This window comes from Sphaerodactylus townsendi, linkage group LG17 (genome assembly GCF_021028975.2).
Source record: "Sphaerodactylus townsendi isolate TG3544 linkage group LG17, MPM_Stown_v2.3, whole genome shotgun sequence".
Classification (NCBI taxonomy): Eukaryota; Metazoa; Chordata; class Lepidosauria; order Squamata; family Sphaerodactylidae; genus Sphaerodactylus; species Sphaerodactylus townsendi.
Window position 1 is genome coordinate 8253844 of NC_059441.1, and position 16205 is coordinate 8270048.

Sequence of the window (16205 nt, forward strand, 5' to 3'; positions counted from 1 at the left end):
CTATCTATCTATCTATCTATCTATCTAATTTATATAAACCGCCCACCCCCGAAGGGCTCTGGGCGGTACACCGGGGTGGTTCTTGCGTTTAAGTTAACAAATGATGTATTACCCTAAACCAATTTTCCTTTTAAAGGAGCAGTTAAAAGACAATGTCGGAGAATCATCTCTAAGTTCATTTTGTTGATAACTTCCTTTGTGGGGAGGGAATGTGGCTCGGTGGTCGAGTGTGTGCTTTGCACACCGGTGATCCTGTGGTCGTGTCCTCGACACCTTAAGTAGTAGACGATGGCAAAGGCCCTTCTCTGCCTTTCTTCTCCCTTTTAGATTCCGACGAAGAGTACTTTGACACCATCGAGCACTCCAGATCGCTGGAAAAAAGTCCTGCTAAGCGAAGGAAGCTGCAGGCCGAAGCTGAGCCTATTCAAGAAGAGCTCACGGACCTTCAGCTGAAGTTTGAGATCAGAGAGGCAAGTGTGGGTTCTTCATTCGGCAGCGATAAATGACCCATGTGGTGAGATTCTGTGGGAGTTTCCACCGCTTGGGGCATAGGTGTCAAACTCACGGCCCTCCAGATGTTATGGACTACAGTTCCCATCATGATGGGAACTGTAGTCCATAACATCTGGAGGGCCACGAGTTTGACACCTGTGGCTTAGGGAGTCAGTGAAACTTGCAAAGCTGGAGCCAGGAGCATCCCAACACACACAGCTTGGCCTTACTGGGAATGGATGGAGAGAGGTCCCGTAGCGTATGGCCAGGGCAGCAGAAAGGCCCAGGTCAAACTTCCTTGCTGGGACCTTACAGTCCTCTTTTCATAAGCATAAGCATAAGCATTTATTGTCATTGTGCACGCACAACGAAATTTACAGCAGCGTTCCTCGATGCACACAATTCCAGACTCATACCCCACCCTCACTTTCCCCTTCCTCCACCCATCCCTACACAGCCCCAAACACATCAACACGAAGCCGCGGAGTTCAGCATTGCCACAGCTCTAGAGTAGAAGCTGTCTCTAAGCCTCTTTGTCCTAGTTTTGATAGACCTGTATCGTCTGCCGGATGGTGACAGTTCAAAAAGAGAGTGTGCTGGATGAGACGGGTCACTCAGAATATTTTGGGCTTTCTTTAGGCTTCGGGAATTATAGAGTTCTTCCAAGGAGGGGAGAGGGCAGCCGATAATCCTCTGTGCAGTAGTGATCACCCTTTGGAGCGCCTTCCTATCTGCCACTGTGCAACTGGAGAACCATACACAGATGCAGTAGGTTAAGACACTCTCTATAGCACAGCGGTAAAAGGACACCAGGAGTTTTCCATTCAGTTGTTGTTTCCTTAAAAGTCTCAAATAGTACAGTCTTTGCTGGGCCTTCTTAACCACCGCAGCAGTCTGTACACCCCAGGTCAGGTCCTCTTTAATCATAACGCCCAGAAATTTAAAACTAACCACTTCCTCTGCCCCGCCCCCCAAATATGGGAGCTTGTGTACATATGTCAGGGGTCCCCAGCCCTTTTGAGCTTGTGGGCTCCTCTGGGGTTAAACTTGTTTGAAATTTCAGCATCCTCGAGTGAGAGAGAGCAAGTTTGACAAGAGTCTGATTCTAGACGTTTGACCCCTCTAGGTGATTTTGGAGCTCACCCAGCAGCTGCAGAGAGAGGAGACCATAGTTATGTTTAACATCAAGCAGCTCGGAACGGAAGCCACCGTCAGAACCTACGACTTGACAGCCGTGGCCTACTTGAGGAAAATCAGCCTGGATTATCATGAAATTCAAGGTAGCTGAACGGCTAAACGGACGGCAAGAGAGAAAGCGTTTCTCTTGGGAAGTTACGTGAGAAATGAGTGTGTTCCTTTTGTTCGTGTTCCTTTCGAGGGAACGGCCTTGTTCTTTTCTGTAAGATCTGCAACGCATGCCCTTTTCTGCTGACTAATGAATGTAGGTATGCTAATATTTGCAAATCGCTTTTAGCTATAGCTTCATACTACTTCCTGTTGCAGGTAAAAAACAGCAGCTCCACCTGATCAGCTGTTCAGACAAACCTGGGTTGGATCTCTTGAAAGTGGAATACGTCAAAGTGAGTAGTTGAAAAAAGAAAAGCAAAAAGAATCGGCAGATCTGAAGTTTAAAGAGAAGCCTGTGGCAAATTTGGACGGTGTCCCGTGTGGGCCGTCTCTGACCCCTTTCTTGTCCGATGCTTTCCCTAGGCCAATAAAAACGGTCCAAGATTTAATACGGATTTTGGCAACACGGAACAGACAGTTCAGGTAAGTGAAAGATGAAAACCAAATTCTGAGTCTTGCCCGGATGAGTCATCATGTAACCTCTGTCCGTATGGAAGCATCTCTCTGTTGAACACGAATAGCCGTTGAAGCTCACTCTTGCTCTGTTTTGATTTTGGGGCAGTGTATTTAATAATAATAATAATAATAATAATAATAATAATAATAATAATAATAATAATAATAATATAGCATCATCAACATAGCAGTCCCCGGTGACAGCAGGGTCATTGAAAAAGAACAGGAGAAGGTCACTAGATACCGTGATTTGAAAATCGAGCTTCAGCGTCTATATGGCACAAACGAGCGTCTATGGCACAAACCAGGATTGATGAGAGAAGCAACTGGAAAAACTTACACGATACGAGGATTTAAGGATTGAACTACAAAGACTCTGGCACAAACCAGTAAAGGTGGTCCCAGTGGTGATCGGCACACTGGGTGCAGTGCCTATAAAGAACTGTGAATGGCACTTAAAAAACAATTGGCGCCGGACAAAATCACCATATGTCAGCTGCAAAAGGCCACCTTTCTTACTTTCGGCTCTGCACGCATTATTCGTCGATACATCACACAGTCCTACCGGTAGATGCTTGGGAAGTGTCCGACGTGGTGATGTAATACAAAATCCAGCATATTGATCTTGCTTGCTGTGTGTAACTGTTTTGTATCAATAGTAATAATAATAATAATAATAATAATAATAATAATAATAATAATAATAATAATAATAATAATAATAATAATAATAATAATAATAATAATAATAATAATAATATAGCATCATCAACATAGCAGTCCCCGGTGACAGCAGGGTCATTGAAAAAGAACAGGAGAAGGTCACTAGATACCGCGATTTGAAAATCGAGCTTGAGCGTCTATGGCACAAACCAGCTGAGGTCGTCCCAGTGGTAATCGGCACGCTGTGCGCCATCCCAAAAACACTAGGACAGCACTTAAAACATCTTCGAATTGACAAAATTAACATCTGTCAAATTCAGAAGGCAGCCCTGCTGGGATCCGCACGAATACTATGCCGATACATTACAACTACCTAGGCCTCTGGGTGAGGCTCTAATGGTAATGAAGGCCAACAACCAGCTAAAGATCTGGCAGCTGTGAAATCTACAACAACAACAACAACAACATATTAGTTTTCTTATACCGCCCAATCCCTGAAGGGCAGTGAGCAGTGAACAGAGGCCAACAGGCAACATATAAAATACCATAATAAAATAATTACATAAACATTAAAATTGTTTAAAATACAGTGGCAGCAACACACAAAAATTATTGGCGGCGTTCAATCCCAGGCTTGGGAGGGGACTTGGCAGAAAGCCGAGAATAACAAACAGAATCAAAGGGCGGGGGGGTATCACGAGGATGGTGGAGTGTGTGTGGGGGAGGGGGGGAGAGAAAGTGCTATAGGGAGGCTTCCATTTCCCTCCGTTGCTTTAATTGTTATCCTTACACAAACACTGCAGAGCCTCTCTGGTTGTCTCAGTCATTGTACTAGTTTAGCACAGGGTTAGCCTTCACCGCTCTGGCGTGAAAATGCTTGCCTATATTTTGACGGTGTTTCCGGTGGGTTGGCTTAAAGAAGTACTCTGAAGATGAGTGATTCCCGGGGGCTGCGTTTAGTACAATCTGAGGTTCCAGTTTTGCTTGTTAAAACATCTGTAAGAAAGATCGAGCGTACGCGACTCTTCGCATGACGTGATTCTTTCTCCCCCCTCCCCAGGTGGCATTCTCCTCCTTGAATCTTCTGCTACACACCCAGGCCCTCCTCTCAACTCTCAACTTCCTCACAGCCGTGCTTCCTTCAAGGGGCGTAGGAGCCGCTGACGCAGGACAGTTGCCAGCTCAGGGGGAAAAGCAGCGCGCCGACGCGAGCTCAAGAAAAGGTACGATGGATTCCGGCGGAGCGGTTTTCTTACGTGCCGATGATCTACTCAGGGAGGGGCTGCCTAATGAAAAGATGATTGTGCAAAATCTCTTCCTAACAGTGACAAAAGCTGGCAAAGACCGGGACGTTTTTGACTTCAAGCTGTTCGCCAAGTTGGATGCCTTCTGCGTGAACGTCTGTGACGAGAGGAGCAATATTGCCGAGATAAAAATTCAAGGTAAAGGGGCTGGACTCTGGGAGCGTGTGGGCTTAATTGTGCCTTGTTAGAGGAACCTGATGGCTTGTTAGCAATTTGGGGAGTTATTGAAACATTTCCCATAGTACGTCTTGAAGGTCTTGGTTGACTTTCTTTGTAGAGTCATCTCTGATTCCTTTATGCTGCCTTTTTCAAGGTTGCTGCGTGGTAGAGCTTGGATGGGGAGGGAGCGGTAATGAACTTAAATACGCACATGTGATTTTTAAACATCCTCTTGAAAGTGGGTAAAATTATGAAAATGAAATGTAACCGTTCTGCCCTGCCCTGGTTGTTCAAAAGTGGTCCAGATGCCAAAACTGTTTTGAAGCTATTCAGGCCTTGAAGTTGAACAAAAGTCCAAAGGGTAAAGTTTGTAAGTGGGCCACTGACATCTGTCCTTCCTTTACGTTCTTTTTATCCTCACTTGCTGTGTAGATGATTCGATTTCGAATACCTTTAATGGCATATAAATAGTTTAAGATTAACATTGCAAGATAATAACAGCCTTTGCAACTTCTGACGAGTTAAAATAACACCATTTAAAAATTTAGCCACCGCTTCCAACAGCTCATAGTTGTGGCCAGTGGTGGGGTCCAAAAATTTTAGTAACAGGTTCCCTTGGTGGTGGGATTCAAACTGTGGCGTAGCACCAATGGGGCTGGGCGGGAAACGATTGGGGCGTGGCCAGGCATTTTGGGGGTGGGGCATTCCTGGGCGGGGATGTGGCAAGGACGCAGCCACTGCGCCGGTCCTTGGGCGGGAAACGAATGCAGGCAGGCGCAGGCCGCCATGCACGCCGGTGCACCTCCTGCTAGACTGCTTCAAGTTCTGCGCGCTACTGCTGAGAGGAGGGGCGTAACTAAGGCAAAAATCACATGGCAAAATCACCAATTAGTAACCCCCTCTCGGCACACACAAATAATTAGTAACCTACTCTCGGGAACCTGTGAGAACCTGCTGGATCCCACCTCTGGTTGTGGCTGTTTAAAAGATATATAACCTTCTGTTTATCTGTAATGCCTTCACTTCCGTGCAGGAAGGGGATTATGTGCTTCTTCCTACCTATCTCATAAAAAGGACAATTCAACAGCATATGAGATACTGTTTCCACAGAACCCATGCCACACGGGCATTTCCTTTCTTTATGTGGGATTCCAAGGTGGCGTCCAAGGCTAAACTGTGTAGATGAGTTTGCTTTCTTGGCTGATTCTGGCAGCGCATCTGAGTTCAAGCAAGCAGAACTTGGGGCCCTCTATTCAGAGAGACAAACTTGTTCTGTGGTCAAAGTCATCTCATGTTGTTGGTGGCAACAATTTCCATGCTCATGGGGGCCCGAAAGACGTGCCGCAGATAACACCGGAACTGGTTGTGGCCCACATCCTCAGTTGCTTGAACAGCCCATAATGTTGGCCCTTATGGAGCCAGAGCTCGCAGAAGCCCCAAGTTTTTGTACAGACAGAGATTGCGTGGGGCGTGGTGGAAGGGTTGGAGAAGAGACGTTCTTGGAGGCCTGTTGGTTCCCGAGAATTGAGGCTGTTTTGCAAATCCCTCTTTCTGTTGTGCTTAAAAAACATAACAGAAGCAAAGGGGATGCTGGTTGTAACGTATGTGAACTTGGCCACTGTGGGAATACTCCTCCCCGCCCCAAAAAGCTCTGAAGAGCCATCAGGGTCAGAATAGTGCAGAGTTAATACCACTAGCCTGTGTTAAGAACATAAGAACATAAGAACTAGCCTGCTGGATCAGACCAGAGTCCATCTAGTCCAGCATTCTGCTACTCGCAGTGGCCCACCAGGTGCCTTTGGGAGCTCACATGCAGGAGGTGAAAGCAAGGGCCTTCTGCGGCTGTTGCTCCCGAGCACCTGGTCTGCTAAGGCCTTTGCCATCTCAGATCAAGGAGGATCAAGATTGGTAGCCAGAGATCGACTTCTCCTCCATCAATTGGTCCAAGCCCCTTTTAAAGCTACCCAGGTTAGTGGCCATCACCACCTCCTGTGGCAGCATATTCCAAACACCCATCACACGTTGCGTGAAGAAGTGTTTCCTTTTATGAGTCCTAATTCTTCCCCCCAGCATGTTCTTCCCAGCTCTTGTTATTTATCCTTGCCTTAACTTTGTGAGGCAGGGTAGGTTGTGTATGAGTGACTGATCCAGGTTTATCCAGTGACGGCATGCAGGGATTAGAACCTGTGTCTCCCTTGATCTAGTCCAGGGGTGGGCAATTATTTTTTCCATGGGGCCGCATGACACAGAAATGCAGGGCCATTGTGGAGGGCCAGGCCATAAAGGCAGTAGAGTTAGGGCTTTGAAGCCCATGAAGCGGCAGCCAAGGCAACCCGGCTTCTCTTGGAACGCGGGCTTTCCATGCCGCAAACTCGGGCCTCAGGCTTTAAGGTGGCAAGGCTATGAAAGTCCCTTCGCAGAAGCCGGCAGCCAAGGCAACCGGCTTCTGCCGGGGATCTCTTCAAAGAGCGCCTAGCCCCTCAGCACGGCAGGGGGCTGGGCCAGTCCCAGGGGAGGTAATCCCAGCGGGCCGGATGTGGCCCACGGGCCGTATAATGCCCAGGTCTGATCTAGTCCAACACTCTTAACTGCTACATCACTCTGCCCAGCTTGAAACTTCATGACTGAGCTCTTCTTTTTCAGGCCTCGACTCGTCTCTGTTTCTTCAGTCCAGCCAAACCACCCTGTTTGCACGGCTGAAAGATATCATTGTTACGGACGTTGATTCAAGGACAATTCACAAGAAGGTATCTTGACATGTTGAGTCTGCTAGTTAACCCTTCGACTGGCTGAATTAGCATGCTCTTTTCTCAAACACTCGACGGGGTGGTTCACACATGTGGAAATCTGGCTGTCGAAAGGGGCTGGATGGGATGTTCAAGTTCAAAGACCTTTATTAGGCATTAAAACATAGCAGAGCTAAGTAATCCAAATACAGTTTTACAAGATAAAACAGGTACTCCTGTTTCAAAAATGCATACATCAGAGCGAAAGAGGAGACCAGGAAATTATTTCGTAATAGTTGACAGAGGGATTTTGGCCACTATGTCCAGTTGCTTGGGATTCTCTGTATTATTCCAGAAAGATAGTTCAATATAAGATTAAAAACGCTTGGATGGACCATTAAGGGATCCTCTAAAACAGGGTTTGAGGGTCTAAAAATCGTTAAAATTTTGGACATCAAACTAATAAAATGCTCCAATGACTTCTCAGAGGTTTGGATACAGTATTCACAGGTAAACTTTCTTTGCTGTGAAGGTACGTGAATCTCTCTGAGGGAAGAAAAGGTTAGTGGAAATGTGTTGGTTCTCGCTTCTAGGTCAATAGCCACCTCAGCTTAAAGGATGGGTCAGACAAGATGTTTAAATATGCAGCTGTCTTGCATTCTCGGCATGATGTTAAAATGGAGGGAGAGAACAAGCTTCCCCTTAGCTTTACTAACTAGATGTTGGTGTTCCTGATCGAATAGTACCGTGCATCTTGATTCTAACGCCACTGTATCTTGCTAGGAGAAAGCATAAAGGAGCTGGTCCCAAGAAAGACCCAGGGTGAGGGAAATCTTTGAGATTTGATATGAGCCACCAGAGTAGAAGATTGGAAGTTCGCGTGGAGGGTGGCAATAAATGAGAGACTGTTAGAGGGTTGTTATGGAAACATAACCCGAACTAAAATTTAAAGGTGGCCCAGCCATGCTTTGTTTTCCAAGAGGTTGTAATCACCTGCCTCGAGGCAGAGGGCTGCATAGGGTAATGCGCAGTGGGGACCCCAAAAGCGAGCATAAAAATTTAGATTGGTATTCGCCCAAACCGGATATGCCATGCCGGCTTCGGAATCCATAGGGAAGTACCCCATAGAGAAGTTGTTGGGACACCTTACGTTAAATAAATTTTAGAGCAGCGCGGAATAAATCTGCCACCCTTAGTAAAGAAAAACCTTTCAATGTCAGCAGAAGTGATTTGACAACTCTTGACAACAGTTTCCCTATGTTTGACCCAACTAGATTTGTGATGGAAATTAATGCCCAAATATTTGAAGAACTTAACCTGTTCAATAGAGTCATTATCAAAGTGCCAGTTAGAAATCTTGAAGGTACTTGAAAAGACCATGATCTTAGATTTGAGAGGGTTAATTGACAGCAGGTTGTTATTGCAATATTCACTGCATTTTTATGTAGGAGGCCAGAATAGGCCAACCTTGGAGCTTTGTGATAGGCATCATCAGCATAAAGCAGAATTGCAGTGGCATGTTCCCTAACAAGGGGACAGTGTGAGTCAATTGTTCTCGTGCTTAGGGCAAGGTCATTTAAAACAGATTGAACAGGAAGGGGCCATAACGCAACCTTGTTTGACTCCTTTGGTTACTCTACCTTTAGGGTCAATAGGCCAAGAGGCGGCATTTCACTTGACAAGTGTTGTTGGTATGCAGGGCTTTGCAAGCTTAAAAAGTTTGGATCGATTTCAGTGCCTCCAGTTTTTTTGCCAGAGGAGCTCTCTTACGACTGAATCAAAAGCCCCTTTTAGATCGATAAAGGCAGTATAGAGGTTAACTTTACCTCTCTTGGTGTATTTAGAGATGAGCATATTTAAAACCATACAGTGATCTATTGTAGTATGCCCTTTTTTGAAACCAATTTGTTCTAAGCCCAATATCCTGTTGCTGTCAATCCAGGATGAGATTTTGTTCAATAAGTATTTAGCATAAAGCTTACCAGTTATTGATAGGAGGCTAATGGGCCTGTAATTGACTGGCTGATTAGGGTCTCCTTTTTTAAATATTGGTGTTACTATGGCATTGGTCCACGAAGAGGGGGCTATGCCAGTGTTATTAACCGAAGTAAATAGCAAAGCTAGAAGCGGAGACCACCAGTCAATGAATGTTTTAAATAAATTGTATGAAGAACGCCTGGGCCGGGGCTTTATGGGACTGCAGTTGTTCAATCAAAGGTTTAATTTCTTCAGCGAGCACTGGAGGCCATGTAGGGAAGGTGAAGGTGGAGCGTGGGGTGTCAGGGGCAGAAGTTCTGCTGTTGTCACCAAACACCTCTTGAAAGTAAGAGAACCATAGATGTTGGTCTATGGTGGTTGTTGGTGTGGGAGAAGTACGCATACCACCAGCCACAATCTGCCAGAAACCCCTTGAGTCATTTTTCAGGGCACTGGATGGGATGTTCCGACTGGGCGGGGCATGTGTGCACACACTGAGATGGTTGCAGATTTTCTCCTTGAAATAATCGAATGCAAATGATTCGCTAATTGGCTTTTATACGTACAGAACAAATGCAATCGACTCTTTCTCCTTCTCATCATGCCATCTTATTTTAACGTTCTACTGTAATATTACAATATACGATGAACGGAATGTAGCATATTTTAGCAGCTCTTTTTGAAATGTTCACTCGCTGTATTCATCGTAGATTCAATTTCTGTCTTTTCCTTTTTTCTTTTAATGCCAATAAAGGCCGGGCTTCCTTCCTTCCTTCCTTCCTTCCTTCCTTCCTTCCTTCCTTCCTTCCTTCCTTCCTTCCTTCCTTCCTTCCTTCCTTCCTTCCTTCCTTCCTTTCCTTCCTTCCTTCCTTCCTTCCTTCCTTCCTTCCTTCCTTCATTTGTTCGTTCCTCTTCCTTCCTCCTTCCTTCCTTCCTTCCTTCCTTCCTTCCTTCCTTCCTTCCTTCCTTCCTTCCTTCCTTCCTTCCTTCCTTCCTTCCTTCCTTCCTTCCTTCCTTCCTTCCTTCCTTCCTTCCTTCCTTCCTTCCTTCCTTCAACATACTTGTCTTAACACCGCATGTGCTTGAGTATGAGAGCAGCGTTAAAAAGCCTTCTACATCATTGCACAGATGGAAATAAGATGCTTCCTTCCGTCCCCCCTTTTTCAGGCTGTCTCCATAGTTGGCGAAGAGGTCTTCAGCTTCAACTTGGCCCTGTACCCAAATGCCACCGAGGGAGACGCTTACACAGACATGTCCAAGGTGGACGGGACGGTCTCTCTGAAAGTGGGCTGCATCCAGATCGTGTATCTGCATAAATTCCTCATGGCGCTCCTGGTAAGTCTGAGCGTGTGCTGGATAGAATTACCACTGTGGGTTCCAAGTACACGTTTAATGCGCAGCCAGTAGAAATCACAGGAAGTTTCCACATTAGTTGTACGTCCTGCGCTCTGGAAGTTCTACAAAGGTGTTTTGGAAAGTAACTGGGACGCTAAATATATTTGCTCGGCCAGCCATTCTGCTGTTTTCTGAACAGCCTGGGTTTTTTTCTACCTTGTAGTGAAGAAAGAAAAAGAGAAAAGCTCTTGCACTTTCTGGGGTGGAGCTAACTTCCAAAAACTGTTGAATGTCTCGGTTTGGTGCCCAGCCTTTGTGTACCTAGCTTGCCTTTAGGTGACAGTTTCCACTTACTCGTGTGGAGGAACTGGGCAAGAACTGGGTGTGTGGTGAGAGCCCTGGTTTTGATGGACTCAGGAGCTTGGGAGAGGCTCAGGAATGACCATCTGGTTGTGCCTTTTGCCGTAGACAAAAATATGTAAAAGCAGAGGCAGAGCTACCGGTGGGCCGGAGGGTGCATGCTGCACCGGGCGTGTGCCTGGGGGAGCTGGAAAATCCCCCCCCCGCAGCGCTCCCCCACTTACCCTCGTAAAACAGTGCAGGCTGGAGAAGAAGAAGAAGAAGAGTTTGGATTTATATCCCCCCTTTCTCTCCTGCAGGAGACTCAAAGGGGCTGACAATCTCCTTGCCCTTCCCCCCTCACAACAAACACCCTGTGAGGTGGGTGGGGCTGAGAGAGCTCCGAGAAGCTGTGACTAGCCCAAGGTCACCCAGCTGGCGTGTGTGGGAGTGCACAGGCTAATCTGAATCCCCCAGATAAACCTCTGCCACTCAGGTGGAGGAGTGGGGAATCAAACCCGGTTCCTCCAGATTAGATACACGAGTTCTTAACCTCTTGCCTGATGCCACTGGGTGCTCAGTTTTTCTTTCAGGTAAGCGGCCGGTGGGGGAACTACACTTCCCAGGAGACCCTTGCAGCCCCAGGGTCTTCATGTGGGAAGTGTAGTTCCCACCAGGCCATTTTCAGCCTGAAGGGAACAGGCCGCTTCTCCAGCCTGCACTAAGGTAAAGGGGAGGGGAAGGGGGCAGGGCGCCACGGGTGGTGGTGGTGGAAAATACAGAGCACTCTGGCCCAGCTACACCTCTGTGCAAAAGGCATGATTCTGTTCTGAACAAGGCTCAAAAAAGCATTCTCCACCAACCCCCCGGTTCTCCTTTTCTTGCAGAACTTCCTCAACAACTTCCAGACGGCCAAAGAGGCTTCTGAAGCGCCGCTACCGCCCAAGCGGCAGAAAAGGCTGCCACGAAGCGTGAGAGAGACTTGCCCAGAGGAGCTTCCCGCTTCGTCCGCGGACATCCACCTGAAGGCGCCGTCATTCTGGATCCTCCGCGGTATTAGTCTCCGCTGCCCAGAGCTAAGCGCTGTGGCCGTCACGACCTGGGGCTCTGGGTCATCAGGGGTCCAGAACCAGTTCAGCCTCTGGTAAGTCAGCCGACGGACGCTCCCTCCCGCCAGTCATGGACAGAATGACCGTGCAGCTGACGAAGCTGAAGATGGCCAGGTGTGTTGGGACCCTTCTGCATGACCAGATGATAATCCTTCTGTCAGCTCAGGTGGAGGAGCGGGGAATCAAACCCGGTTCTCCAGGTTAGAATCCACCTGCTCTGAACCACACCGCCATGCTGGCTCTACCCCTGGCCGAGCCAGATGTGTTTCCGCACTCCTCCATTCCTGCTGGGTGACCTTGGGCTAAAGGTCATCACAGTGCCCCTCTCTCCAGCTCTTCAGCCCCACCTGCCCTGGCACAAGGTGTCTGTTGTGGGGAGAGGAAGGGAAAGGAGCTTGTCGGCCACCTTGAGTCTTCTTACAGGAGAGAAAGGTGGGATATAAATCCAAACTCTTCTTCTTCATGTTGACTGTCTCATCAAGTACTCTGGGGTTGTTCAGGTGAATTCTCGGCTTCTTGTGAGTCTTAGATCTCATTGTGCCTCGTGCCCTCCTTACAAAAGAAAGTAACTAGGCTGGACTGCATTTAATAATTTATACCGTGCTTCCAGACATGCTCTCCTGAAGAAAACTCTGTCCCTAGCATCTCTGGAGACAGACTTGAGTGACTCTCCTCGGTCTAGTGATTTTCTTTTTGTAGCAACCAGAGAAGTATGTGAGAATGTGAGACTTATTCATTCATTCATTCATTCATTCATTCATTCATTCATTCATTCATTCATTCATTCATTCATTCATTCATTCATTCATTCATTCATTCATTCATTCATTCATTCTGTAGACCGCCCCATCCCCGAAGGGCTCTGGGCGGCGCACAACAATATCCACATGTGTGCATCATTACAATCAGTGCAATTACGAAAACCAATAAAATCCATTAAAAACAGCGGTCAGTACAAAATATCGGCATCCCAAAATCCAATTTGTTTAAAGGCCTCCCTAAGAAGAGCAGCCGGACTCCCTCTAAGAGGGCAGCATAAGGTGGTAAAATAAATATATGGGGGGGGGGGGGCAGTAATATTTCAGCTTGTACTGGACACTCCAAAGGCCCGGGCGGAACAACTCAGGCCTACAGGCCCTCGCTGAACTCACCAAAGCGTCCGAAACGAATTAAGCTGGGAGGAAGAGTGTTCCACCAGGCCGGGCCAGGGCTGTAAAGGTCCTGGCCCATGTGGAGGCCAGCTGCATCATCATTGAGGGGCCAGGAACCACCAGCAAATTGGCCTCTGCTGAGCGCAGAGGCCGAGTAGGGGCATATGGGGTAATGCGGATTTCTGCTGGGTTGAAAGTTCTCCTCCAAACTTGAGGCTGGAATCCATCTTCAATGGTTCACAGAGCTTTAGTGGGTATTAAGAATTACTTTGTGAAGAAATTGGTAGATGTAGTTTGTACCTATTACGTTTGCTTGTGTTAACTTTATTATCCTAGAGAAAAATGTGTAATAAATGAAGAGTTTAAAAAAAGTTTAAAGGCTCTTTGGTGGGTCTGAAGTGTGGAGCCCTGCTCTGTGAACTTTTAAAGGAGCTCCTTTCCCTCAGCCTCTTCTAGGACGGCTCTTCAGCCGTGGCTTTTCAGCCGACATCCAAATTCTGCATCCAATTAACCTGAACCTTTCTGTGAACCGCAACCTGGCTGCAGCGTGGTATCACAGCATACCCATGATGGAAGTCAAAGGTCACCTAGATAAGATGAACGTAAGTGAATTTTGATTTACAGCTGTATACGCTTCTGTGACAGCAGGTCTGTTTGCGGGATGCCAAGACTGTAACGGAGAGAAGCCGGTGAAAACATTTATGTGCGCAACAGTCTTTCCTGCTGGATCCCCCTGGTCTACTGCTTTTAACTTGCTCTCCATCAACTGTTAAATAGACCGCTTCTGTTGCCACGTTGAGGACCACTGTTTGGGGAACACACAGAGAGAGAGGGAGAGGAGGAGAGGAGGAGGAGGGGGAGGAGGGGGAGAGGGGGAGGAGAGGAGGAGGAGGAGGAGAGGAGGAGGGGGAGGAGGTGGTGGAGGAGAGGAGGAGAAGAGGAGGAGAGGGAGAGGAGGAGGAGAGGAGGAGAGGAGGAGGAGAGGGAGGAGGAGGAGAGGAGGAGAGGGAGGAGAGGAGGGAGGAAAGGAGAGAGAGAGAGGAGGGAGAGGAGAGGGAGAGGAGGAGAGAGGAGGAGGAGAGGAGACAGGAGAGGAGAGGAGAGGAGGAGAGACAGAGGAGGAGGAGAGGAGAGGAGAGGAGGAAGGAGGGAGAGGGAGAGGGAGAGGAGGGAGGGAGGAGGAGAGGAGGGAGGAGAGAGAGGAGAGGAGGAGAGGGAGGAGGAGGAGGGGAGGGGGGGGAGAGGAGGGGGGGGGGGAGGAGGGAGGAGGAGAGGAGAGGAGGGGAGAGGAGAGGAGGGGAGAGGACGATGGGGGAGAGGAGAGGAGGGGAGAGGACGATGGGGGAGAGGAGAGGAGGGGAGAGGACGATGGGGGAGAGGAGAGGAGGGGAGAGGACGATGGGGGAGAGGAGAGGGAGAAGAAGGAGGAGGAGAGGAGGAGGAGGAGGAGAGGAGAGGAGGGAGAGGAGGAGGAGGAGAGAGAGAGAGGAGGAGAGGAGAGGAGGAGGGAGGAGAGGGAGGAGGAGAGAGAGAGAGGGAGAGGAGGAGAGGAGGAGAGAGAGGAGAGGAGGAAAGGAGGAGGAGGAGGAGGAGGAGGAGGAGAGGGAGAGAGAGGAGAGGAGGAGGAGAGAAGAGAGAAGAGGAGGAGGAGAGAAGAGAGGAGAGGAGGGAGAGAGAGAGGAGGGGAGGAGGAGAGAGGAGAGGAGGGGAGGAGGAGAGAAGAGAGGAGAGGAGGAGGGAGGAGGAGGAGGGAGGAGGAGGGAGGAGAGGAGGGAGGGAGAGGAGGAGGGGGAGAGGAGGAGGGGAGGAGAGAGGGAGAGGGAGAGGAGAGGAGAGGGGGGGAGAGGGAGAGGAGAGGAGAGGAGGAGGAGGAGAGGAGGAGGAGAGGAGGTGGAGGAGAGGAGGAGGAGAGGAGGAGGAGGGGGAGGAGGGGGAGAGGGGGAGGAGAGGAGGAGGAGGAGGAGAGGAGGAGAGGAGGAGAGGAGGAGGAGAGGAGGAGGAGGAGAGGAGGAGGGGGAGGAGAGGAGGAGGGGAGGAGGAGAAGGAGGAGGAGAGGAGAGGAGGAGAGGAGAGGAGAGGAGGGGAGGGAGAGGAGGAGAGTGGAGGGAGAGGAGGAGGGGAGGGGAGGAGGAGGGAGGAGGAGGCCCCAACGGCACATGGCCAGCCCGACAACAACACACGGAAAAGGACCCAGAAGGAGCCCCGGACACACACAGACCAAAGGACACGACCACACACTGACCAGGAATCCCAGAGCACACAGGACACACACCCAACCAATCCCAACTGACCAACGACCGGACCACCGGATTGACTGACTGACTGACTGACTGGACACCACCACCACCGAGGCCGGGCCCCATCCCTGGCATGGCCACACGACCAGAATCATCGAACACACACACACACAGCAGGAAGGAAAAAATGGACTGGCACCCAGTGGTGGAAGGACCACCCGGGCCCACAAATCCGAAAAGGAACACAGAAACGGAGGAAGACACAGGAAAGGACAAGGATGGACCAGCCAAGAGGATGGAAAAAAAAAAAATGGAAACCCAAGGAAAGGAATGAGGGGAAACAGGAGGACCTAAAGGAAGGAAGAGGATCCCAAGGAAGGAACGGACCCGAAGAACCATGGAGGCACACACACTGACACAGAGTGGACAGCCCTGGTCCATGGACCTCATGGAGGAATAGTGGCGACACACACGGACACAGGGTTTGAAGAGACAACGGAAGAAGGAAAGTGTCTTACACAGCAGAAAGGAATGGACGGAGTGAAAGGAGACATAATGAAAGGAAGAACGGAAGGAAGGAAAGTGGATATATGACCCGAAAAACCAACTAACCTGAAGATGTTGGCCCATGGACCCTGAAATGGATGGAATGGAGGGAGGAAGGAAGAAGGATGGAAGGACACACCTGGATCCTCTTGATCTGGAGGTTGTAAATAAATGAATAGAAATGGAGTGAAAAGAAGGCCATTGAAAGAATATCTGTTCAGGAAAGCCCTTAAAGACCTGGGCTTAATAAGAAAGCTGGACTAGATGGACTTGTCTGATCCAGCTGGAATGAATAATATGGAAGGAATGAAAATATGGAAGGAAGAAGGAGTGAAGAATGGAATCAATGGAATGGAAGAAACAC

General features: G+C 48.7%; 1 protein-coding gene across 1 annotated transcript in view; it reads left to right on the plus strand.

The window, feature by feature from the left end:
* VPS13C (vacuolar protein sorting 13 homolog C) overlaps positions 1-16205 on the plus strand; it is a 110442-nt gene that overhangs the window by 23041 nt on the left and 71196 nt on the right. The window contains 14 exon segments of the mRNA XM_048519710.1: positions 328-470; positions 1619-1772; positions 1996-2072; positions 2203-2262; positions 4019-4181; positions 4284-4400; positions 7065-7168; positions 10292-10459; positions 11686-11724; positions 11727-11804; positions 11806-11940; positions 11942-12021; positions 13515-13538; positions 13540-13660. Coding sequence (XP_048375667.1) covers positions 328-470; positions 1619-1772; positions 1996-2072; positions 2203-2262; positions 4019-4181; positions 4284-4400; positions 7065-7168; positions 10292-10459; positions 11686-11724; positions 11727-11804; positions 11806-11940; positions 11942-12021; positions 13515-13538; positions 13540-13660 — 1463 coding nt within the window.